General features: G+C 41.3%; 1 protein-coding gene across 1 annotated transcript in view; it reads left to right on the top strand.

Annotated features, from left to right (window-relative positions):
• The window catches only part of SLCO5A1 (solute carrier organic anion transporter family member 5A1), a 107,604-nt gene that overhangs the window by 70,634 nt on the left and 10,549 nt on the right, over positions 1 to 26,421 (top strand). The window contains 3 exon segments of the mRNA XM_074985738.1: positions 8,225 to 8,389; positions 16,444 to 16,642; positions 24,775 to 24,934. Of these exon segments, the coding sequence (XP_074841839.1) occupies positions 8,225 to 8,389; positions 16,444 to 16,642; positions 24,775 to 24,934 (524 nt within the window).

The following is a 26,421-nucleotide window of genomic DNA, read 5'->3' on the forward strand; positions in this document are numbered from 1 at the left end:
AAAAGGGATTTCCTCTGGCCCTGCAAATGGGGCACTCTACTCCTTTGGTCATCTGGCTCACTGGAGCTGGGTCCCCTCTGCTCTGTACTGCCCAGGAGCAGGGAATTTAAAAATCAATTAAAACCAGTGATTAACTTGAAATTAAATTACTGAAGTTGTTTACATTTCTTTCCAATTCTGTTTACCATGGTTTAGGAATTCTTCTTGTTCACCATAGGGTAGTATTTACAAGTATTAATTGTGAAAAGTCTCCGAGGGATAGCTGTGTTAGGCTGCAGCTGTAAAAACAAGCAGAAGTCCTATAGCACCTTGGAGATTTAGCTCATGCCCTGATAAATCCATTAGTCTCCAAAGTGCTACAGGCCTCCTCATTGATTTTACAGGTATTTGTCACTTCAGATGCTTCTTATGATAGCTGCTTTTCCATGACACCGAGTCAAGCAATGGTCTGACATGCTAATTACAGAAAATGGAATCCTGATCAGACTAGAGAGACAGATACTCTCAACACTCAGGGGCCTTTTCTACACAGAGCACTTTTTCTAGAAGATGATCCATTTCCATATGGCAATTGTATCCATTTTGTGTAGTTTTTTATTTATAATGTAATTGAACTTTATAAAGCTTCTCTAGATAGAGTTTAGTTTTGTCATGTTAGAATAGTAGTGAAAATTTATTTTGGGATGTGTATTTTATTTCTGTAGTAGCTTTATAAAATTTGGACTTTATCCTATGTTCTAGAGAACATTAGATCAGTTTCCACAGAGAATTGCAGCTAATACTACAAGTTACTACAGGTTGAATCTTTCTCATTTCTAACTCTCTTTTCCAGCCAACTTCGTAATCCAACATCATTTTAGTTAGATAGATGACCACTTCTCATGAGTGTGGCCAAGTTTCCCATGGTTCCGTGAAGTTTGTTTTCAGTCACCAGTCCTGACTCCCAGTGTTCTGTGCTTTTAATTAGCTGTAATTTACCCCTAAATGTCTTCTAAGAGCCCACTAACTAGAAGCGTTGGTAATGTGCTACACAATATTGACCTGTCAAATTCTCTCATCCAGCACCAGTCAGGTCCCAAAGGTGCTGTACAAGTGAGGTTCAATCTGTAATATGAAGTTCTATAGTTGAAACTTGAGGTTGTGAGTTGGTGACCTACATTGTATGATGACCAGAAGAAAGCCTCCCTGTTTCAAATCAGTAACTAGGAATAATCCAATTAGCATTTGTTTTTTAAGAATCGATCATGGATTTTATAGACCTAATGCATGGTACAGGATCATTAGTGTTTTACTTCTATAGACATGCAACATGCAACACAAATAATATGTTCAATAGCACTGTCAGCTTTTAATGAATAGTGAATTTGAACGTATTAAATTGAGCTCTCAGTAACCTGAGAGATGTAACTAGAAACATACTCAAAATCCCAGATTAGAACTCTAACACAAAAATCAATCAATATAAATTTAGTATCTCTGTAATGAGCTATAGCAAAATCCTGAATCCAGATACTCCTGAAACTGAGTTTTATCGTGTAGATTTGATTATGAGCTTTACCAGGTGCAGTGACATTTGGATTTGGCATTTTATAGTGATTCTGTGATTCAGTCCGGGGTCCAGAGTTCAGCTTCAATTGTTTGGTTTCATGTTATATCTAGAAACAACATTTACGATAGAATATTATGATGATAAATTATCTGTGGTGGCCATTGTTCTGAGTGAACACAGTAGTGTCTATGTTTTGTCTAGCTTTCACGCCATTGTCAGCTCTTGTTCAATGTCTATTTTACTGCATCATCCTCCTTCCAAGTCACTACTGAAAACCAAATTCCTCTCTCTCTCTCTCTCTCTCTGCCTGATAGGACTGTTCAGGGAATTACAAATGGATTATGGAGAATACCCTGAACTCTCACCTTTATGGGAGATTGGGCTGTGAGACACAGATAAGCCAGTCACAGCCCTCATCTTCTCTGCCCTCCCTGTGGTGTTTTGAAAGGCGACCTTCTCAGGGGCAACAGTGGGAGTAGGGGTGATCTGTTGATCTAAGGTTTTCTACTGTGCTCATCGCCCCAGCAGTTGCTCAGAGCATATGTTTAAAAACTGAAATCCAGTTTCCAACATTAATAAAATCAGCCCTGGATTTCCCGGCTTCTTCTCCATGTTCCATGTTCCTCAGCAGCAGAAGTGCACTACTTTCAGAGGTTCCCTTCTGCATGTTTTTGGGGGGGCACTCTTGGTTGTGTGGTTGCTGGTGGGGTCCGGTGTTGCCTATTCTCCTTCCCTCTCCTATTAATTCTGGTTGTAAGGGCAAACAGGGTTCTTTGTCCTCCACCTAATTTCACATCTGTCCTGCTCCTTTCCACCAGTCCAACAGTAGCTGTTCCCTTCAAGAGCTGGGCTTTCCCTAAGAGCCCAGTCCTCTGCTGTGACATCTGAGGCTTTTCAAAAATTATTTTAAAAACTTAGGGCTATGATTAACACTGACAACCCTCCCCACCCCGCCTTTATAAGCCCTCCACAGACAGGAATGGGAGGTACACTAAATTAATGCTGTTGTAGTGTATGGGATATTTTTCTCTTTAGTTTTCTTTTGAATGTATGGTAAACTTGTATTTGTTATATCTGAAATTTGTAATATAGCTGTTTCCTTTTTGTCCTTGTCACTCTAATTTGGTTTCCAAAAATGTTTATTGATATATTTTTGGCATTGTCATGAAACTGTACCACCATGGCATAAATATATTATCTTCCCACCCCAATGTCGCCTTGTTTCTTTCTGTTTTGACATTGCAATATCATAAATTTTCAATAACAGTGATGTGGGCTTAACTGTCTTGGCTATTCTAGCCAACATTTACTTTTCAAAATAAATGAAAGCTTCTTAGTGCAATTTATGGATTATTTCTTTCCACTGAATTTTATAACTTAAGTTTAATACTTTTCTTTGTAAAGCTGGCAAGAAAACATTTGAAACTGGATCAAAATGATAAATCCTCCCATCTATAACTGATTTACTAGTATTTTGCAAGACTGGAAAAGATTAGAATTGGATGCACATAGACAGTGGGTATGCTGATCTGCAGCCTGGCCAGTTTTGAAATGACCAGGGCCTAAATCCATCTTGCTTTGCTCATACAAGTGATCCCACTGAAGTCAACTGAGCGTAGGACCATAAACACTAACATGCATAACCATAATGATATGGTCTGAAGAAGTGGGTCTGTCCCATGAAAGCTCACCTAATAAATTATTTTGTTAGTCTTTAAAGTGCTACTTGACTGCTTTTTTGTTTTCATAATGATATGGTTATCACATGGTATCACTACAGGTCAGAGTTGGGGTTGTTTATGTGCCTTGACTGTGTATTTCTGTACCTCAGCATGTTTAGTTTTCTTTTAAGTTGGGTAATGCTTGTTAGGATAATTACAATTTTAAAAAAATGATGTACAGGTATTACGCTGGGGCAAATGCTGTGCCATTATTCAGTGCAAAATTTGTACAAAAGGAATGTTCTGTTCAGTTTTTCCTTTTTCCCTGAAGACTTGGTGCTACAGAGCTGTTGGCCATCATTGGCAACAACTGGATTTAGCAGAGCCCAACCTTCAGTTCACAAATATAGGACACTATGAAATGGAATGGAAAGGGAGAGAAAGAGAGTTCCAGGCTGCTGTGATTGCTAGTACAACCTGAAGATAGGAGATGGAGTGCAAGCAACTCTGTACAAGTCTAGGACCCAGCATTAGGATGTTTCTTTCTGTGGCTTTCTGGAGGGGGAAATGATGAGAGTGTCTCACATGAATGAATGCCTGTAAAAGGTTAAACCCAGACATAGTGAGTTCTCTCTTGGCAATCAGCCAGTTGAACCAATGGGAAGAGAAAAGGGTTTTATTAAATGAAGCAGTTAGCGGCTGAGGGAGTCCTTGTGTGCGTGGGTGCGTCTACACTTGCATTCCTCTTTTGAAAGAGGTATGCAAATGAAGTAAGTTGAAGATGCAAATGAGATATAAATTCGCATATGTGACACCTCATTTGCATATTCTAATCTCGAAAGAGCTTCTTTCGAAAGAAGAAAGCCAGTGTAGACGCTGCTCTTTTGAAAGTAAACCCATCTTCAAAAGAATCCTTCTTCCCTTTGGAATATGCAAATGAGGTGTCAAATGTACAAATGTATGCCTCATTTGCATTTTTGGTTTAATCGTAGAACAATAGAGCTGGAAGAGACCTAAAAAAGCCATTAAGTCCAGCCCCCTGCTCTAAGCAGGACCAAACCCATCAGACCAGCCCTGCCAGGGCTTTGTCAAGGCAAGACTTAAACACCTCCAGGGATGGAGACTCCACTACTTCCGTGGGTAGACCATTCCAATGCTTCACCACCCTCCTAGTGAAAAAGTTTTTCCTAATGTTCAACCTGGACCTTTCCAACCACAACTTGAGACCATTGTTCCGTGTTCTGCCATCTGTGAACAGCCTCTATCCAGCCTCTTTGCAGCCTCCCTTCAGTAAGTTGAAGGCTGTTATCAAGTCTCCCCTCAGTCTTTTCTTCTGCAGACTAAACAGTCTCAATTCCTTCAACCTGTCTTCATAAGTCATGTGTTCCAGCCCCCTAAGTATTTTGGTCGCCCTCCGCTAGACCGTCTCCAGTGTATCCACATCCTTCCTATAAATGGCGGCCCAGAACTGGACACAGTACTCCAGATGCGGCCTCACCAAAGCCGAATAAAGAGCAATAATCACTTCTCTGGATCTACTGGCAATGCTCCTCTTGATACAACCTAATATGCCATTAGCTTTCTTGGCTACAATGGTACCGCTGTTGACTCATGTCCAGCTTCTCATCCACTACAGCTCCCAGGTCCTTTTCTGCAAAACTACTACCGAGCCAGTCGGACCCCAGCCTGTAACAATGCTTGGGATTCTTCTGGCCCAAGTGCAGGACTCTGCACTTTTCCTTATTGAACCTCATCAGATTTCTTGCAGCCCAGTCTTCCAATTTGTCTAAGTCAGTCTGGACCCTGTCCCTACCCTCCAGCATATCTACCTCTCCCCCTAGCTTAGTGTCGTCCGCAAACTTGCTGAGGGTGCAATCCAGCCCCTCATCCAGGTCGTTGATAAATATGTTGAAATGTTTACCTCATTTGCATACCTCTTTTGGAATAGGAATGCCAGTGTAGACGCACCCTGTGTGTGTGTGTGTGTGTGGGTGTGGGTGTGTGCGCGCGCGCGCATGCACGCACACACCTGGAAAAGAGAGAGAGACAGATGTTTTAAATCTGAGCTGGGCTTGAAGGATTCCATAAATATCCAGGCCTCAGGGAAATCTGGGAATGCAGATATGTAAGTAGAAAGGAAATGTTTAGTCAGACATGATCAAATTTTCTATTTTGGGTTTGGTATGGGACTTCTCAGGACTGTACACTATACCTTTTAAATTGAATCCCATGGAAGTAATTCTTTGTCCTTTATTCTACCTTTTTAGTTGCTCTGTAACACCTAGCAACCAAGTGTGCTTTACCATGTGTATTGAAGCAGTTTTGTTAATAAATCACCTTTTTTTAAAAAAGGCAATGACTTGATTCCTGTGTCCTACATCAGTGTTTCTCACACTTTTATTTTTTATAAAATACCCCTTTTTAAAAAAAAACGTTATACATAACCCCAGACTTCTCTCACATATCCCTAAGGATACACATATCACTGGTTGAGAAACTTTGTCAAAGTAATCTGAGGTCTTGAAACAGGTGCCATTCAACCTTTCCAGATTACGGTACCCTTTTCTGAAGTCAGATTTGTTTTGCATACCACCAAGTTACACCTCACTTAAAAACTGCTTACTTATGAAGACATGCAAAAATGTCACAGAAGACTACTACTAAAAATTTGCTGACTTTCTACCATCTTATTATCAAATAAATGAATTGGAATAGAAATATTGTACTTATATTTCAATGTAAGGCGTACAAAGCAGTAGAAACAAGTAATTGGCTGACTGAACTTTTAGATGTACTGACTTTAGTGGTGGTTTTTATGTAGCCTGTTGTAAAACTAGGCAAATATCTCGATGAGTTGACATACCTGCTCGAAGACCTCGGTGTACGCTCAAGGGTACACGTATCCCTAATTGAGAGATACCTTCCTAGAGAAAGGTCTGTGTATATGCCTGCTTATGACTGAAAGATCAGCTGTCAGATTGCAGCTTAATTTCTTTCTCTTTGTTTTCAAACTCTCTCCTAAGGGAGGGTTAAGAGCTTGGGGTTGTCCCTCAGGGCACCATCCTGAGTATGTCTTACTGGGTTTTAATGAGGGGTTTCTCACTTGGGTGGTGGCAGTTACCTCCCCAGATCAGGGAATCTGTGACCTTGGGAAGCTTTTAAGCAGAAGCCTATAGAGACAAGGTATTTTTAAGGTTTCTTATAGGCCCCCACCTTCTGCACTTGGAGTGTCAGAGTGGGGAACAGCCTTGACAGTGTCTGAGCTGGGGAATGCCCCACAGGTGAGCCCTGGGAGTGAGGGGGTGCAGGTTGTTGGGCTGGTAGGTGCCCAGCGGCTGGGCTTTGGGGCGGTGGGGAGTGAGGTGGTGTGAGTGTCTGGCCTCTGGGAAGGACAGCTGTAGCTGGCTTATGGAGGTGTGAAGAGTAGGTGTCTAGGCTGGAGGGGCCCTGTAGCAGGGCTTCGGGGGGAAGGTGTGTGCAGGTGTCTGGATTGGGGGACACCATGTCAAGGTGCTGGGGCAGAGGTAGTGCAGGACTTTAGCTCTTCACCTGTGTTCAGGGGAGTAAGAGTGCAGCTGTCTGGTCTAGGGGCTCACCACAGCAGGGTCCGGGGAGAGGAGGTGCGCGTGTTGAGACTGGGAGGGCCCTGTGGCTGGGCTCTGAGGGGAAGGAGTCTGGGTGTCTGGGTTTGAGGGCAACCCACAGCTGGAGTTTGGAGGAAGGGGTGATGGGTATCTGGATAGGGGGCAGAGCTGGGCTCCGAGAAAAGAGGATAGAGAAAAGGAAATGGGTTATCAGAGGAGTTTTTTCACCTGTCTACTCCTCGGGTATCTTTTTTGTTTGTATTGTTGCAGACAGTGTTGCCAACACATATTTGGAAATAAATTACCAAAATAATTAAAACCAGCGTGATAAAAATGCAGATTTTGCAAAATTTTAAAGTTTTGCAAAAATAATCTTTAATATTCAGCATAGAATCCCCCCAGGAGTCTATTATGAGCTTTGAGTCATAACAGATTTTCCTTCTTTTTCTTTTCTGGGACTTTTATATGCAGTTTATTTATTTATTTATATATTTAAAACTTTCAGTGTGTTAGAGCTACATGTGTTATTAACAAATATAGCTAAATATGACATCATACAGTTTACCTTCCTAAATCATGGCATTGTCATCAGTGGATCCCAAATACAATTTTTTAAAACTTTTTTTTATGTAGGCAAAGTTACAATAAAATGTTAACATACTACAAGTGGTAGTTTGATTTATATGGCAGGCGGGCGGCTGGCCCTGGCTTGGGCTGGTTAGGAAGAAGTGCTACGTATTATTCTTCCATTTTTGTAAATATACTCCTGTGAAAAAAGCTTTTCAAGTTTACTCACATTAAAAATGAAACAAAGAAATTGACTGGATGTCAAAAACGATTTGCACTGCGCACTTTTATCTTTCAAGCCGAGGATTTCCCAACTTTTGAAGAAAATGCAGTGTCATCCTTCACATTAAATTAATTTTGTTTCTGTTGTTTCTGATGTTAAATTACATTTTTATTAAATTTTTGGGACAAGAAAATCTATTTGTGCTCATTTTTAATTTGAAATAACATTTTTATATCACGCTTTTGTGTTTATTTTAAATTATGAATTGAAATTTTGGTTAAAAGGGGCGTTGGATGATGGTAAAGAAGAGGTGGGGAGATGTGAAGGTCTTTCAAAAATCAAGAGGGGGGCGTGTGATGCTGAAATGTTTGGGAACCACTGATCCAGAGCCTCTATTCCCACAAGCAGTTATGGGCTAATGGACTCCTATGCCTGTGCAGGGCTGGAATGGGGCCTAGAGGGGTACATTTAGGGAAAAGAACAAAAGGGAAGTATTTCCAGTCTGAACTATCTATACAGTCTTTTTTTCCACTTTGCAAATATGGCTGAATGTTAAGAAAACATTATTTACAGTCCATCTCAAAGAAAGTCCAGTGTTTGTTTTCCATAACATTTGTTTGCTATTTTTGTTATTTTGTAGAGCTTCCAAGAGCAGCTGTCAGGATCTTAAGCAACATGACATTCCTTTTTGTGAGTTTGTCATACACAGCTGAGAGTGCCATTGTTACTGCTTTTATTACCTTCATTCCCAAGTTCATCGAGTCACAGTTTGGCATCCCAGCTTCCAATGCCAGCATCTACACTGGTAAGGCTTTGCCATTAGCACCACATTAACAACATTATCATTTGCTGATCGCTGAAACAAAAGGAATAGAGGGAAAGAAAAATAAAACTGGCTTTGAAATGATAATCTTACCATCTCAGTAGTTCATAACTGCCTTTTTCCTGTTAGGAATTCCAGTAGTTCCTTGGGTGTTTGGTATATTCGTTTAACAAAATGTGAACCAAATATTATTGTTTTTGTTTTGTACAAGTGAAGATTTTGCTGTTTTAAAGGTTATATTAAAGTGTTCTTTTAAGGGAAAAATATATGGGGCAATATCATCACACTCACAGATCTTAACGTCAGAAGGGACCATTGTGATGACATGCAAGTTACAGAGAATCTGCCACTAGTTTAAAAGGTTTTATAATGTATTCTTATATTACTTAATATCAATGTCTGAAAAGCTAATTTTACTTTGGGGACCTCAGTCTACACAATATTCCTCCTTCCCCCGCCCACTTTCCTTTTCTCTCCAGTGGCCATATGTCTTGTCCATGCCCTACTTATTCATCTTCCACATTGACTATTTCATTCTCATCTTTGTTTGTTTGTTTGTTTGTTTATAACAGCCTTGCCATAATCCCGCCCATTGACAATGTTGCTGACAGAATTTTCTCTCTCATCACTTAAATAATTACCTGTCCTCTTGGAGAGATTTTACCCATTCACCATTGCAATGTGTATCAAGTTCAAACATTGATCTTTGCTTTGAAAGTCCTACTGATCCAGTAATATTTTCCATGGCAGCAGCAGACTCTCCATGTACTCACATGCAGCCCAAATGGGGTGCTCTTTGTAGATGCAATGGGCCACCTTTGGAGAATAATTTACAGAATTGGGGCCCACGTGTTGGCCCTGCTTTCTCGACTCTGTTGATGAAAGCAGACTTGCTACTCCTCTCATTTTCTTCTCTCAGAAACATCTTTGTACATTCGTCTGGGATGTCTGCTGCATTCCTGTACATGGAATGCCCTCCTCAAACCTGTTCACCAACCCACCTCTCTTTTCTTCTTCTAATCCCTCTGAGAGAAGGTCTACGCTAGACCTGAAAGTTGATCTTAAATATGCAATTTCAGCTTCAACCATTGCTTAGCTAGAATCAACGTATCCAAGATTGCTTTATCAGGCTGTAGGTTGATGGGGGAAAGTCTACTGTTGACCTCTCTTACTCCTCACAAGAATGAGGAGTACCAGAGTTGACTTTTGAGCTATGATGGTTTGATTTAGCACGTCCCCACTAGGATAGTATAGATGTATCCTTAAAAACATGTCTTCCATCTTACCTTTGAGACTGGAGGGAGAGAAAAATAATGTTTAAAAAAAAAACAACCCAAAACTATCAAGACATGTACATATCTCTCAGAGTAAGAGGTCCATTACATAGCTCCCAGTGTAACAAAGTCCCTGTTTGGACCCATCTATGGGACCTGGAGACAGAAACTCTGGCTCAGAATGAGTGATCCTCTACTGCTTGAGAGAAAAGAGCTGGTCTGGTAACTTGGAGGCAGAAACAGTCATAACAGTTTGTTATTCAACCACCAGCTGATATAATATGTTACATTTGCCCATTCTCCACTGTTTTTGTTGGTAATTAACCCTGGCTTCTTTGGCATGCCATTATTAAATTGTCAGCCTTTCAGAGGGAGAGCCACATCTTTGAAAAGTGTCCACTGTTATTTTTGATAAAGCAATAATAAACCTTAATTTTTCCCTATATGGCTTCTTTTGAACTTCTTGCAATATAGATCATTTTGGAAGGAAAACCCTTCCAGTTTTTCACTTTCAGTATTGTTTTCTTTCTGTAGTTAAAGATAATAATTCTCTCACAGGTATTCGATTCTCATTTTTTCCTGGTTCTGAAGCAGGTCCAGTGTGTTTCTGTGCAAAGTACATTAAAATATGCCATTGTCCTAGGATGCACAGTAAGACTATGAAACTCATACTCACGAATTGTTATTGAAGCCAGGAGTTTAGAAAGATTTTTAAAAGGGATGAATACTTATGTGATATGTAGAATATTCAGTTACACTAAAGAAGATTTTAAAAATGGGAAGACTATAAATCCATATGCCTCAGGACATGTAGAAGAGTGGTAGGAAAAATTTTCCTCTATAGGAAAGCTATTCCATAATTGCCAACTTCAAGGGATTTTTTTGTCATCTGTTTCTGAAGCTGATGTTATTGGCCACTGGACTAGTGGATGGAGTAATTTAGATGGAGTAATTCCTCCCCCCTTTAAGATGGAGTAAGATGGAGTAATTCCTCCCCCCTCCCCCATGCACAGCTATTCCCCAAGGGGTGACTGAAGTGCAATGGGATAAACGTGCATGTTCACTCCAGTAGAAGAGAGAGAACTGTAGGAGAAGGAGGGGGGAAAGCTGTCTGTTTGCATGGATCCAGGAAAGGAGAGCAAGCAGGTTAAGACAGAGATATGGGGAGAAAGAGAATCTGAGTGGGAACCTTGGAAGTCTGTTTAGTTTGAAGTGGGTGAAAGAAAAGAGCGGTTTCTCTGGGATCGTGATAGGAACGGTGGGGAGTATCAGCAGTGTGAGTTCTCTGTGGGAGCCTTTGCAGAAAGGAGGGAAATCCTGTGGAGGGCATGAAATTAAGAAATACAGATGCTTACGGTGATGGTGTGGTCATGTTGGTTTCAGGATATGAGAGACAGAAGAGAAGTGAGGTAATGCTTTTTATTGGACCATCTGTGGGTAAAGGGAACAAGCTTTTGAGCTTTATAGAGCTCTTCTTCAGGTCTCTTGAAGATCCACTAGGTTGCCTGAAGAAAAACTCTGTGTAGATTGAAAATGTATCCTTTTCACCAACAGAAGTTGGTCCAATTCAAGACATTACTTACCTCATCTCCATATAAAATACAATGGCAGGTATTATTTTTGGGGGCTCTCATTCTAATTCATGGTTCTAGTGGTTATACAAACCACTAGAAAGTTTTGCTCTCATGGTTTATGGCATCACTAGGAATCTTGATGGAATTTTTGCCCCATAAGTTACTTTAGAGGCTGTATACACACAAATGTGTGCCAATAAAATATTCATGTCAGACAAAGCATACAAAGATTGGGAAATTCCAAAAAGTTAGGACTAGATTAAGCCTTTGCTGTATCCTAAGTATGGAGCAGTGTATAGCTATGCTGTCCCAGAAAAGATCCTTAGAGAGAAACTGTGACTCAAAAATTCAAAATTCTCCACTTACTGTTGTGGCAGGAGGGTAATCTCCAATAGCTTTTTAACAACTTTTATTTTTTCTAGATTTTCTTTTGAAGGAAAAGAGGGAAAAGAAAGAAGATCTATAGGTAGCCAGTGTACACACTTAAACCATCCAAGCAGTTAAATTACTTGTACCATTAGTTTACAAGCTCTTCTAGCTTCAGCAGCAGTATAATTTGTAAATCCTTGGAACCAAAAAATCTACGCCTCAGCTGTGCATTTAACTAGCTGTACACATATGCTCAGTGAATTTATGTTTGTGCAGTTAGCTGGTGACCTAATGAGATTTTGCACAGTGCATTTTCAATTGGCAGTTTTTGAACAGCCATTGCTTTGTTACATTTCATAACATTTCTTTTCTTAAACAAGGAAAGGCATTAGCCCTCAGTGAGGATTAAGTCTATGTCAGATGTCAAATTTTGAACTTGAGTTTCCTTTGCTGTAGTCTTTTATTAAAAATAAGTGGTTAGATTTTTTTAAATGGAAAAAATGTATATTTTCCATCCACAATGAACGAAAACAAAACAAAGCAACCCCCCCCCCCAAAAAAACCCCCACTATCTTAATCTATTAAATTTTCTAATATCAAACAAAAACTTGGAAAATTTCATTTCAAAAGATAAATGATTTGGTGGATTATAAAAGTGTGCAAGGAAAGCAGCCTATAACTCCTTTATTTTGTGATCTAAATTATTTTGCATTCACTATCAACTTTCACTGCTCCTGTATATAGTAATCAATGGTAAACTTTTTCTAGAAAAAGTGCAATGTGCAACTCACACAGAATTGATTTTAAAAATCTCTTTGCTATTCCCTTTGTCAGTGCAACACTGGTAGTAAATATTGCAGGCTTCTGTAACCAGACTACTAGTAGCTGTTATAATCTTTTCTTTTGTGGGAAAAGCTTCAAGTGCTGCAGTATTCTAACAACAGCAATAAGGGCAGAGCCCAAAATTTGCTGACTGAAAACTGATCTTGCCTTGGGGTATGATATTCAGCAGCGTATTTTGTGCACACAAAAATTCTGTAGGCCAAACTGTCATTATAAAATAAAGCTAAGGGCAGTGTTCTGCCTTACTAGCAAATCTCAGTTTTGTTCCATCATATGACTTTGAAAGTGAAAAATGAATATCTTGATTAGTTGGACATGCTTTGCTTTGGAAGCTCCTCTGGAAGAGCCACTGTAGCAATGACTGTTTTGTTTTGAGAGTTTATATTATCATTTTGCATACACTGTATGAAAGAAAAAAATGCATACATCAAGATCTGCTTCATAAAGGGGGCAAAATATAGCTCCTTGCTATATTGAACGACACGTAGAGGAAGCAGTCTATGTGCAGTTTCAGTATAGGGCTTGCAGTTGTTTCTTAAGTCTTAAGAGTGGGATGAATAGGGGAAGAAGAGAGAAGACAGGCATTTTCCTTATCTCCTCATCTCCTGTTCTAGGACCAAGTTCAGGCTCGCACAGAATGGATGAGAGAACAGCACAGTTTTTTGTAATAACTAAAAACAGGTCAGAAAGAGGTAGTGAGGTCATTGACTGTCACAAAGAGGTAACTGGAAGAATGAAGGTAAACTATAGGGAGTGGGGAGGAGAATAAACTGTGAGGGGATTTTTGCAGAAAGTTAGGAAGAGCAACAAGATAGTACGCAGGGCCAGATCCCTATGTGCTGTAAATCAATTTAGCTGAGGACCGATACTTAAAGGGTATTCCAAATTGTCCTGCACATCACTCTTTGTGTTTGTGTGCTACCTCCATATAGAATAAGTTTCTCAGAACAGGGGTCTGCCTGGTGGATTCAGTTAATCAAGTTATTTTGCTATTTGTCCTTTTGATAAATGGTGAGAGAGAAAATATTTAGAAGGGTGGCAAGGTTGGAATTATGTCTCCTAATTCCTATTCAATGGCTTTCCCACCCCTGGGAGTTAACAGCTCTGAAGTGGTTCCTTCCGAAGAGGCATTCTTTTAGAATGGGAGATAGAGAAGTCTTTCTAATTTCACACAGAATTATTACTAAAAGTTTAGATTCATGATTGGTACAGTAATTATGGTGGCAATGCTTGTGATATTTATTAATACTTATTTTCACATGTCCACCCTCAGACTTGCTACAGAGATTTCCTTCAGCAGATGTCTGTGGGTAAAGCAAGGGAGGAAGAGAGAGTTCTGTTGTGATTGCAAATATGCTACAGAATGTATGTCCCAGTTAAAGAAAATAATAAAGTCTATCATGATTTTTTCATCCCCCCACGCACACTTTCTGAAAGCTTCTAAATTCATATTGGATGCTGAATGAATCTCTAGGAGCACAACCGTCACTTAAACGTGTGCAGAAAGAAGCAGTAGGCACTTACATTCAGGAGAGTCTAGCAGAAACAGGAAGTTTGCACAGTTTAATAACTCCACTGGGCACAGGAGTCAGAGCTAGCCTGGGTCCCCACTAGAACAGTTTCAACTGATGTTCATAGCCACAAACTCACAGCTCGTGCTCATAAACCTGTCAGAGCTTAAAGTTTATTGTTTTCTAAATTTTAAGTTCCAAGTCTTTCAAGTGGTTGAATGCTAAGGGCCAGATATGTTCACTCACATTCAGTCTACAAGTAGTCCTGTTAAAAAAACAGTGGGGCAACACATGAAACATGGTCCTGCTCAATGTGAGTAACGGTATCAGAATCTGGATCTTAGCTGGTTAGCGTCTATGACCATAAAAAGTTTACAGAACTTTAGAAACAAGACTTATTAGGTTGTTAGCTTTAGGTAGGCTTATGAAGCTTGGTCCTATTTGGAAGGTTTTGGAATAGTACATACACTTCAGTGAGGCTTATGAAGTAAGAAAAGCCTTACCCCAACAGTTTGAATGAAGTCTTCAGAATTTCACTAATTAAATGGAATCAATCTGCATTGCCTCTTGTGGTGTTTTGGGGACCTTCCAGAGCAGTATGAGGTCCCTCTAACCTTTGGTGTCTTTGTGCTACACAACCAAGTTTTAATTCCCTGACACCCATAGCCAGCTCATAAGCCTCATCAGCCTAGTTATGCCTTCTCAGGTAATTCCACTAGCCCAGCTGGTCCAGAGTCTGCATCTTCCCTGAGTTCTCAGGTACCAGACATTTCGACCGTTCTCCCCGGTTCATTATTTGCAAAGGTGTGATACTAGCCCCAGATAAACCAAAAGATTATTTAGTAGGAAGTCAGTGATTCAAAGATTAAACAGCAATGGAAAGCCCACATATAAATCACACGGAATTAACTATACAGATGCTATCTGGCGGCTTTACAGTTCTACAGTTGATAGTATACCTTTCCTAATACAAGTTATGTGTTCCCTTTGAACGGTTTCTCAGCATCCCCCCAAATGTAGTTGACATCAAATGTTCACGGGTAGCCTTCTGCCTATATAGACTGGTCTTCAGTGTGGTAATGACAAACTTCAGTTCCAAGCAAGCCTGTTTTTAAAAGGATTTCTTTCACATGGTCATTCTCCCACCGCCAACCCCCACCGCCCCACCTTGTGGTTCAGTATCATAACCAATGGTTATTCACAGTGGGGAAAATCCCTCTTAACCTGATAGCCGGGAAGTCTCAGTATCTTTTTACTAACTCTAATGGCCCATCGTTGTCTTTTCTTTGGTCTTGTTTACTCTACCATGGGCCATAGACCTAAGTTATGCAACTATGGCCATGTCTACACTTGGCCAAAATTTTGAAAGGGCCATGCTAATGGCCAAATTGGAGAATACTAAGGAGGTGCTGAAATGCATATTCAGCTGATAAGAATAAGGGGATTTCGATGTTTGAGGAGTCCTTTCAAAATGAGCCCCGTGTAGACGAGCTGCGCACAGTTGAAACACAGCACTGAATATTCATATCAGCACCTCATTAGTATTCTCCGATTTGGCCATTTGCATGTCCCTTTCGAAATTTTGGCCAAGTGTAGACATAGCCTGTGTGAATAACATAGCCAAAGTCGAAGTACCTGGGTTTGGCTACCACAATGTTCTCACTGTAGTAAGTCAATGCTGACACTCTTCTGTCAACTCCACTTACTTTTCTTGTTCTGATGGAGTACTGGAGTTGACAGGAGAGTGCTTGTTGGTCTTTAGTAGGTTGGATAAATCAACCCCTGCTGGATTAATCACTGCCTTTTGACACAGGCTGTACTGAAGACATTCCCCTAGTCTGGTCAATGGAGCGTTACTCAAATTGAGCTTTGTGTAAGTGCATAGTTTGTGAGGTGCCCTTTTGTACTTAACTGCTCACTGCCCTGCCACAAGGTGTAGTTGAGGTGCTAGTTGAGATAATAAGCACAGTTTTCTACATACGGCAATACCTAGGTTCATAACCACAGTCTGCATATATAGCTCATAATGGCCAACAAGTGCAAAGCTTTGTGAACATTCAGGAAAGACATTACTGAATATACTCTTGTAGTATAATAAGACAATATGAAAACAGTTGGCTTAACTGCTCATTTTTGGGGTTTAAGAGCTTTTGCTCCCCTGGTCGGGTACCTAGACTCTGCTTGTCACACCCATTATCAGTCTAAAATTAGTACAGATCACTATTTCTGCTTGTATATGAAATATTTCTTTTTCTGCAACTGGGAAAATCAATAAGGAAGCATTTCTTAATCTTTGACATCAGTCCAGAGCTCTAAAAATTCTGATTCAGTTTGCTGTTTTGAATTAGACAGTGAGTACCATATTGTGGAATTTGTCATAAGCTAATTGCTGAAACCAATAGGTGTTTTCTAGTCTTGTTCCAAAGTTCCAATTTTAATCTTAGTTTTCACTTTCCTCTAAACAGGGGTGATTATTGTCCCGAGTGCTGGCGTTGGCATTGTGCTTGGTGGCTACATTATAAAAAAGCTCAAACTTGGTGCAAGAGAGTCTGCAAAGCTGGCTATGATCTGCAGTGGTGTGTCTTTGCTGTGCTTTTCAACGCTTTTCATTGTTGGATGTGACAGCATTAATCTAGGGGGCATAAATATACCATACACAACAGGGTAAGTGTCTTTGAATCAATGACTGCAATGCCAGCTATTTGCAAAAACCTGGCAGTAATCTATTTTACTTAAAAAAATGAGCTATTTTTGAAGTCCATTCATCAAACAAGAACTCGGTGAGTACAGTCAGATAAATACATGATTTTTCTGTGTGGCCAAATGTTTTTACAGGTGATTAACACTGAAAGCCTATCAAACACCCATTCGAGTGGCCTAGGAATTCCTGCTCCTACCTGAGCATGAACAGGATTGATGGCTGAACTTATTTGAACTGATATCAAGCTCACTCAAATATTTTAGGTTTGGAAGTTCAGTTTTGAATTCTGGTGCTAGTGGGTTTGTGTTTCATTTGGAGGCACCACGAAGAAACCAGAACAGGAAGAGAGAAAACTAACACACAAAAAGATGGGGTAAAAGAGGGGAAAGAGAGTGGTCCACATGCAAAACAAAAAGGGAGAATGTGAAAAAAGGAAGAGAGAGAAAACACAGAAACCAAATAAGAAAATAAATACTGGGTCCATCTTCTTGTGGTGTTATGTGTCTGTTTTGTACCTTATTGCCAGCAGAATCAGGCAGTGATGATCAAAGCAGACACCACAAGAGGAATCATCCAAATGCAGGGGAAACTTTTGTAGTAAAGCTGTCCTGGTGCCTCGTATGTCAGAGCCCTCCTGGATCTGACTCACACAGGTAGGGGGAGCCAGTCCTGAGGGTGAGGCTGTAGCGTGCAATGATCTTGGGGCCGTGCTGCTGGGCTGAAGAAGCAGGAAATGGGGAGAGAAACTCGGTGTCTTGGAAGGGGTTGCAGTGGTTACTGTCTTCAGCTGAAATGCTGTGGCAGCCCAGCAGTAAAATGAAGAAATACAAGTGAACACAAAATTGGCTTTAATATGGTTATTCTAAATCTTTCAGATGAAATGTAACTACCATGTTCCTTCCCCAATTTTGGAAAGTCGGTATGATGGCCCCCTTGTCACAAATAAGAGAGCAGAAGGCTTGTCTACATGAGAAAGTTGCTCTGATTGAATTTAAATTGTTTTTTAAAATTAATATAGCTAAACCAGTGCAAACCCCTAAGTGGACATTCATATTCCCATTCTAAGAGTAGCTTGAGGCAGTTTACCTTATACCAACACCTATCTGACTTCAATTAAACTGAAATAAGTCTTCTCCTCGGGTTTTAACTAAATGGGTTTGAAGTAACATTCTATGTTAAATCTATTCTGCTTTTTCATTTAGACATGGTTGTAGGCATATTAAAAGCTGAATCGTTCATAGAATTGATTGCTTGTCAACTCCTAGTGAAATCAAAATGAAACGTTAAGTTATTGGGACTTAACCAGTATCAATGGAAGTAGAGGGTGCTCAGCACATTGCAAGAGAGGGCCGTGGGTGAATAATTTAAAGGCACCTAGCAAGACAGTTGATACACAGATTAATAAAAGGCGTGGTTGTGACCCATACGTTCCTCTTTACAATTGAGACTTCTCTGAGATTCATTCAGTTGTTATCGTTTGAGCTAGCTTTAAATCCTTTCATTAAAAAGATCTCTTTTGCTCAGACATTAAAAAATGCCAGCATTAAAAAAACACACACATTTTCTAAAGGAAATTCTTCGTTTTTGAGGATACCAAAAATAGATATAGCCTTCTCCATTGTTTAGCTTGTAATAGATCCCAGTTACTAACTCAGCGTCTCATTTTGAGAAGCAAATACAGAATGGCTATGGAAGAGATCTTCCGAAAGAACGCCTTTCGAAAAGAGTGCATCCACACACAAAAAAGCGGTTCAAAAGAGTGATCTGCTCTTTCACAACAGAGCATCCATGCAGACCATGCTCTTTCAAAAGAATGGGACAGGGATAGAAAAATCAGGCTCCATCAGAAAAAAGGGCCCATGGAGTGTCTACACATTTTCTTTCAAAAGATTATTTCAAAAGAACGTGCTTTTCCTGAAACGGAATGGAAGAGCACTTTCCAAAGGAGCACCACATTCTTTCAATTTACTTTTGAAAGAACGCTTTTTGTGTGTACACGCTCTGCTGGATCTTTCAAAAGAGACCCCTTCTTTCAAAAAATCTTTTGACAGAACATGCTGATATAGTTGTAGCCAATCTGTTCATAACCACTTTTTCGTAGTCAAAAGACACATAACAGTAATTTCCGTTTTTCTGTCTTGGGCATAATCCACCCATCTAGTAGAAAGGAGAGGGAAGAGCTGTGTTCTAGTTAGCATTAAGAAACAAAAACCAAAAAAAGTGCATACACTTCATTATCACTTACCTGAGTTACCACTAAAGTCAAGGGCGACTCTGTATTTTGCATTTCAGCATTTTAAGCAATGCAGTTGAATGACTCCAGCCTTGCATCTAAGGGCAACCTGACCTATGTAACATTCAAATTCAACATGGGAGCCCTTCTGCCAGTAGCACAAATTAGGCATGCTCTTATGCAGCCCTCATTTGCACTGGGCTGGGCAGTTCTGAATCAGGCAGCTGGATCCCTTCATCTCTCGGGTAGACGGAAAGGAGAGTTAGGATCAATGTGTCTGAAAGGAGAGTAAAATTCTGCTTACCAAAAAAAATTGAACATGAGGAGCATGAAATACTCTAAAGCAAATGTTCAACCATTTATGTGATGTGTACACCCTGCAATGTTTTTGGATGGCAGCCAGACACACCACCATTTGAAAAAGAGTAAGATGGAGAGGATGTCATGTGGACACTAATCAGTTGCAGACTGAGCCCCAGTACCTGTCAGTCAGGCCTGATGATGAGTGGGGAAGCAAAGGAGACAGTTGCACTGGAGCCTGGCATATCAAAGGGGCCAAGAGTTGGCAGAGGCTGAGGGGTGCAGGGAGAGGCTCTAGGTACTTTGGAGCTCTGTGCTCCAGAGCAGCTGAGGTGGAGATAGGGTGTGCACCGGTGCATCAGCACCAAGGAGGTCTCTGCCTCCAGTGCAGCCCTGAGAGGCTCCCCTGGTGTTTCGCTATTGGAAAGACAAGACAACACTGAATGAGGCTTTAGGGTAAAGAAGATATGGACGTGATGAGAAGCTTATGCATCTCCCCTAGCAAGCCCTGTCAAGCAGGTACTAAGTTGGCGCTGCTGCTGTGGAGGGTGTGTGTGTGAGGGACTGCAAGAAGTTCTTTGTGCAGCCAGCAGTTGTGAGGTCCAGTGGAAATAACCCACCAGGATTTGTGGGCATAGGCCTCTTATTGTAAATGACGGAGATTCAGACTTTTGTGTCTTCATGGCAGTTCCTCCTCTCCACTCATCATCATACAGTTACAGGCAGGAATCCAGAGGTAAAACACTGTCATGTTTGTCACAGTTCAGGCCAGTTATCCCCTGCCTTACACTGGGATCCAGAAAGGGTGCCCACTTCAGGCTCCTGGTTCCTCAGCTGTCACCTCACTGGGGTAGAAAACAGTGGTTCTTTCCCTCCTGACTGGGGTATTTCCAGGCTGCAGAGCTCCCTGCCTCTAATATGCATTCCTCAGCAGAGTTAGTCTGCAGGCTGGTTTTTCTCCTTCGAAACAATCAACAGTGTAAAAGCATTGCAGCGACAGACATACTGAAAACAATAAAAGAACCTACACACATGCTAATAGTGTTTATGGTGCTTGTCGGTGTTTATAACCCCCTTCACTCCAAAAAGGGCTGTGGATGGTGATTAGTTCTTCAAACCCCATGTAGGGTTTTATCCCATGGTCACAAATGCATCACAACATCCACTCAGAACACGCGCACTCATCAATCTGAATTCCTTCTTTATGTAGTTTGGATCTTTGAGGAGACCATGAATAGGGAGTCAGCCAGTCAGTGGGTTTCCCTTTCAGGGCAAAGCTTCAAAAGGCTGCTCTCTTTACTTATGCACCACTGTTCGTGTCCAGAACTCAGGCTTCGTGTGGATTTCTTTGCTTCCCTGCTAAAAGATGGATTCTGACTGGGAAGCAAAGAGAAGCTGCAAGAATGACCATGCGTCCCTCCCCAGAAGTTTGGGCCTGTTATTTCAAGCACCTCGAGTAGCTGGCAGAGAGTAAAATCACCGCAGACCTGGGGATCCCTAGACAGTGGCTTCTAATCTGTGCTGGACTCTGCTTTTTGTCTTCTTTGGGGGAAGAGGAGAGTTCCCCATACCTTGCAAGGAATGGCCATGGCCAGGGCAGACCCACCCCTGGAAATCTACCCTGGTACCATGAAGCTCTCCTCCCCCCTCCTTGCCCCCATCATTCCTTAGCTGCACAGGGAGAGGGGTCACTGTCCCCTGCCCACCTAGCTGTTATGTATCTGGGCCTCCCTCATAACCAACCAACCCACCACGCTAAGCTCCCTGCAGGCTAGGTGAAATTAAGTGGTGGACCAGATATGTTTTGCAGGCTGGAGGTTCCCTACCCCTTCATAGACGTAGGCTTTGGAAGGATTAGAATTAGGTTTTTATTGGTAAATGTCAATAAATGTAAATTTCAGCACATACACACACACACACTACTGGTGTCAAAATCCAGTGAGTTGGACTTTTGAATTAGGCTTCTTATAAAGGGATTAACAAGTAAATAGTAAAAACAGGTATGATATGTTGATTTAAGGTTATGTCCTAAAATTTACTATTTTGACATGCGTAGTTGACAGTGTGTGTTTTAATGAATTATAAAACTTTCACTTTTTGAATAGCAGCGTCTGCTGTCACTAAATAATTGCCTGACTCCCAATAATTCCTCACAACTTTAATAATTTAAATAGCTAAAAATAAAGGAAATGCCCAGAACCCATCATTTTGTGCACTCATTAAAACTGAAATAAAAACCTAAAATAATGCTTAAAAGAAAGGCCAGTATTATCCACCACAATAATATGTAAAAAATGGTCAATTTCTTCCAAACCTAGGTGTACCTCATAAAACACAACCAATGGAGTGCGCTAAGATGAGTGACACCAGCCACCATACAACAGACATCATTGGTGACAGATTTCAGGCACAGCCCGATTCTGTAAACTCTTCAAGAAAAGAAGTAAATTTGTCGCTGTAGCTTTTCTGTACACTTCTACCCCAACTTTGATACCCTTGCACTCTGCTCATACCACTTTTGAATTCCCTGTTTGTGTACCGTGCTGGGCCTCCATGGCACTTAGGGGGATAGACCTTCTGCCCCTGAGTTCAACTGCCTCCCTGCTTAATAGAGCCACACTAGTTTGCCTGCCACTAGGCCCATTGTCAGGAAGGGGAGGAGTTTCCTCTTAGTGGCTTGGCCAAAAAGTCAATAACCGGTGAATTGTTATATATGAGCCAAGTGAAATAAATGTATTGACTTAAAGAATTCACTTAAGCTCTCAATATTGCAGAGGCAGATGAAATGATACCTACAGAAGCACAGGAAGCAATAAACCACTCTCTTTTCATGCTGCATCCTCTGTTCCTCTGTTAATTAAATGAATTCAGCAATATGGAAACAGTGCAAAGCCTAGAAACTGCAAGAGAAGTACAGATGTAAATATAATGTGCTCCATTAATAAAAGCTATCCCCATTGTAAATGTGTGGTACATTGAGAACAGGAAGGCAATAACAGCTGTAGCTCATTTACTGTTGGAAGGTACTTACTGATAAATGAAGTATTCTTGATGGCAATCACAAATATTCATTAGAATTTGTAAATGATTTCACTTTGGGCATGACAAGCTCCTTTTTTGTTTATGTTTCATGACAGTTAATTCAGTCAATATCATGTACTAGAAGGGATGTTAGCAGGAATCAAATTTCAAAGTAGCATGCTTGAGAATTTGCACAAATCAATTTTCAAATTTGCACATACCAGTTCTTACTGCCTGATCTAAAAAATAAGGCTAACCAACCCAGTTCAAATAATAAGGCACAAATATTGGAAGACAGTGCTTCACAATCAGCCCAAAGAGTTAAAGAAAATATACACACAAAAATGGAATCTTTTCAAATAAATTTGCCTGGCAAAAATATCAAATAATTGTATCTTATTCTTTCCCATTAATTAGAAAAAGTGGATTAAGGGTTTGTGTCTTTTATCCTCTGTGGTAACCCTTCCAAGAGGTTGACATTGACCTTAATATGACAAAGTCTCTTTACCCTGTTAAGAACAGCCTCCTACATAACTTTCACCTTTCTTTCCACTCAGTTCTGTTTTTTTTTAACTTAGTTGCTCTACACTATTTATGATCCTACTTCCACCTTTGCTTTCATTCAGGCTACATCTAGACTTGCATTCCTCTTTAGCAAGAGGAATGCAAATGAGGGAAATCAAAAATGCAAATGAGGCACTGATTTACATATCTTGTGCTTTATTTGCATAATCTCTTTTCAGAAGAGATCCTTTCCAAAGGAAAAAAGCAGTGTAGATGAGGCTCTTTTGAAAATAAACCCTGTCTTCTAAAGAACCCTTCTTCCTATTTTGTTTCCTCTTTCTAATGAGGAATGCAAGTGTACACATAGCCTCAGTGATTTCTGACTCTCACCTCTTAAAGCTATTCCCATTTTTTAATTTCTTATTATTACACGCCATGGCCTCATTTTACTGAAGAACATCACACACACACTATTGACACAAATTCATCACCTCATAATGAAAAAATAACATATTGCCACATTGACTGATGATCTTCTCTTGACAATTAGTGAAGATCAAGTGTTCATGTTGATATTACTAGATCTACCAGTTGCTGTCATTCCAGTCAGTGACAAAGTGTTGACATGACTGCAGTCCTTCTTGGGAGTGGATGGGACCAGTCTTCGGTGGCTTTATGCCTTCGTTGCTGACAGGTCCCAAAGACTAGTGTTGGGCGCATGTTCTTTTACCTTGAGAATTCTGGTGGGCTACCACAATGATCTATTCTGTTTTTCACTCCTAAGACAGTTAATTAGATGTAGGTTGAAATGTTTTCAGTGTGCTAGAGAAACCCAACTCTATAACTCTGTCTCACCCAATGCAGAATGATGTGCCCAGGTGTCTTTCCCAGGGACTGGGTGAGGATGAGACATGGACGACTGAGACTCACTATGAATAAGACTGAAGTGATTAGGGTGGTAGGGGGAGCAACTGGATGAGTTGAAAGAACTGTATCAGCTCCTACTCTGAGGGTATTTGGTCACCAGCTGTAACCACAGTTGACATTTTCATAGGGTTTGCATTTAAATAATTCAACAGAACATTGACTTGGACTTGGGCTACTTTTTCTGTTTCCATCTGGCCGAGAGGCTGCAACCTTTCCTTTTGGACGTGGACTGTGCTATTGTAGTCTGTGCTTCCATCACCCCTGCAATAGGGTGCAGCAGTGGACTCCAGTGACATGACACCTGAGATCCATTTGGAAGCTGAAGCTGACGCACACTGGCATAGATTTGCTTGCTCAGTGAGTCTCCTGCCATGGGCCCATGATGCCAATGCTCTGGGACCTGTACTGTCTGCCTGTGTCTTCAAAGTGAAGGTGTTAGGTCTGACAAGTAACAATCTGAATGACCGGTCTATGCGAGACTCTCACTTTCCCTGTGCCATTCAGCTGTAGCTGAAATTGGCTGGCGCTTCTGTGGCAGATAAAGAGATTGCTGCTGGCACAATTCTCTCTGTATGTTCCTCAGTTCTGGCACGCCCTTCCCTCCCACTGCACCCCCCACCGCCCCAAAAAAAAATCTGTGGATATTCCGGGCCCCTGGCAAAAACCCTTGTGTAAGGGAGGTTTTAGGGCTGAGGTAGTTGACGCTCTTTTGGGAACATGCTGGCTGGGAGATAAAGGTTTCATTGGCATTCTCAGGTCTTACTCTAGGGCTGGGGCACACATTTAGTACTGCCATGCAAAATATAAACAGTCATTATGGTTCCTAATTGGGGATGGTATCCAGGGCTGGGAGGGAGGGAGGGGGCAGAAATGTGCTGCTTCAGTTTTGTAATGCTTTTTTGCATTCATTGCAATTTTCAGTTAAAATCAGTGATGCCTAGAGACTCAGAATGATCATGCTTTTGTGTTACACCAAAGAAGAAGCCAGCCTTTGCAACCTTTTTAATACTGAAAGTCATTAAATGACTACAGAAGAGTTGAAAGAGGTAGCTGATCTTCAAATATTTGTTTAACATGCTGTTCTAATGTAATCTGTTTCTCTCTCCTCAGTCCTACGCTCACCATGGCACACAGAAATCTAACAGGCAGCTGTAATGTTAACTGTGGATGCAAAATTCATGAGTATGAGCCTGTTTGTGGATCAGATGGAATAACATACTTCAATCCGTGTTTGGCTGGCTGCATCAATGGTGGAAATCATAGCATAGGGGTGAGAGTATAACAAAATGTTGGTAATCCATACTCTTGGGCCTGAAGCAGACAGCATAGAAAGATTCAGTACAGAGTTGAAGTTTGGCAATGTTAGAAGTAATTGATGGGAAGTGTCAAGGAAACAATAATAGAGGCATTACCCCCAGCCATGTCAAAGGCTAAGGCTGTGTCTACATTACATGATAAAGTGAATTTTAAGTCAGTTAGCTTGGTTTTACAATGTCACTGTCTTCATTGCAAATACCGTTAGGTTGATTTTATGGAGCGCTAAGATTGATATTATAACACCGTCAAAAGTGACTGGGCGTAATGCCAAATGTGAATTGAAAAACTGAAATTAAGGCTGGTGTGGAAATGCCATGTCTTTAAATTGACTTTATTAGCCTCCAGAAGTGTCCTGTGTATGTCCAGAAATGCCCCATGGTTGTCAGCTCTGACTGCTTCCATCTCTGCATCTCTCTAGGTGTGCAGGCATTACCTAATAGGAAGCCCACGAATTTGAATTCAGCAGCAGGAAGCTGTGGTGGCTCAGTCATGCTTGTGTGAGAGGCTGAGAATCTTCTTTCTTTATTATCAGTGTGGCAATCGCATCTACCCTTGAAAAAATAGCCCTGTCATGGACTGGTGGCTTCTTCCCTGCACAGGATATAGCAGGAGAGGCCAAGATTTTTTTTCAGTGCTGGCACCAACTGTACTGCACCGCGTGATGGCTGGGCCGTAGGGGTCGTGCTTCTGTGAGAGCCGGAGAAACTTCTTCTCTGAGGCTCACATTTGTACAGGGCAGGCCCCCTCTTTCCCCTGCCCCACAGGTGCCATGCAGTTGGGGTCTGTCTCACGTCCAACCACATCACATGGGTGGCCCCTGACCCAATAAAACTGCAGGGCAGCACAGCCCATGCCGCCAGACAGCACCATGTCCTGGCTTGCACGTGGTGAGGGCTCCAAAGGCAGGAAAGATTTCTGGAGGCTTGCTGTCGCTGGGGAGAAGTCTCCTTCCGTGGCAAACATTTTCAGGGGCTTGCTGTCACTGTGGGAAAACCTCCTCCTGCTGCAAAGATTTTTGGGGGCTGGCTGTTGCTGTGATATCCAGAACCCCCTGGACACCCCTCGTAGAGTGACCCAGCACCAGAGCAGCCTGCTGAAGGAACCCTTTCAGCTGGCCCTTCAACCTACTCTACCACCCACACCTTGACACCATTGGCAGACTGTGCAGGGGCCAGATATCACAAGCTGTAATCTGTTCAGGGAGGTTGATGCTTGTTTCAAGGGGGTGAGGGAAATGGCTGGAGGGCCAGATGACATGACACGGCCCCCTGGGTGATCCCAGGGCAGTATGACAGTAGCCTGTCACTGTCCTTGACTGATAACATAAAAGCTGTAGCTAAAGATGTTCTGGCATGTGGAAATTTGGCGGGTCCCATGTCCCATATTGTATAGTGAAGTGGGAAGGCAAAATCCTTCAGTGCAGGCTTTTCACCTGCCTGA

This window comes from Carettochelys insculpta, chromosome 2 (assembly GCF_033958435.1).
Source record: "Carettochelys insculpta isolate YL-2023 chromosome 2, ASM3395843v1, whole genome shotgun sequence".
Classification (NCBI taxonomy): Eukaryota; Metazoa; Chordata; order Testudines; family Carettochelyidae; genus Carettochelys; species Carettochelys insculpta.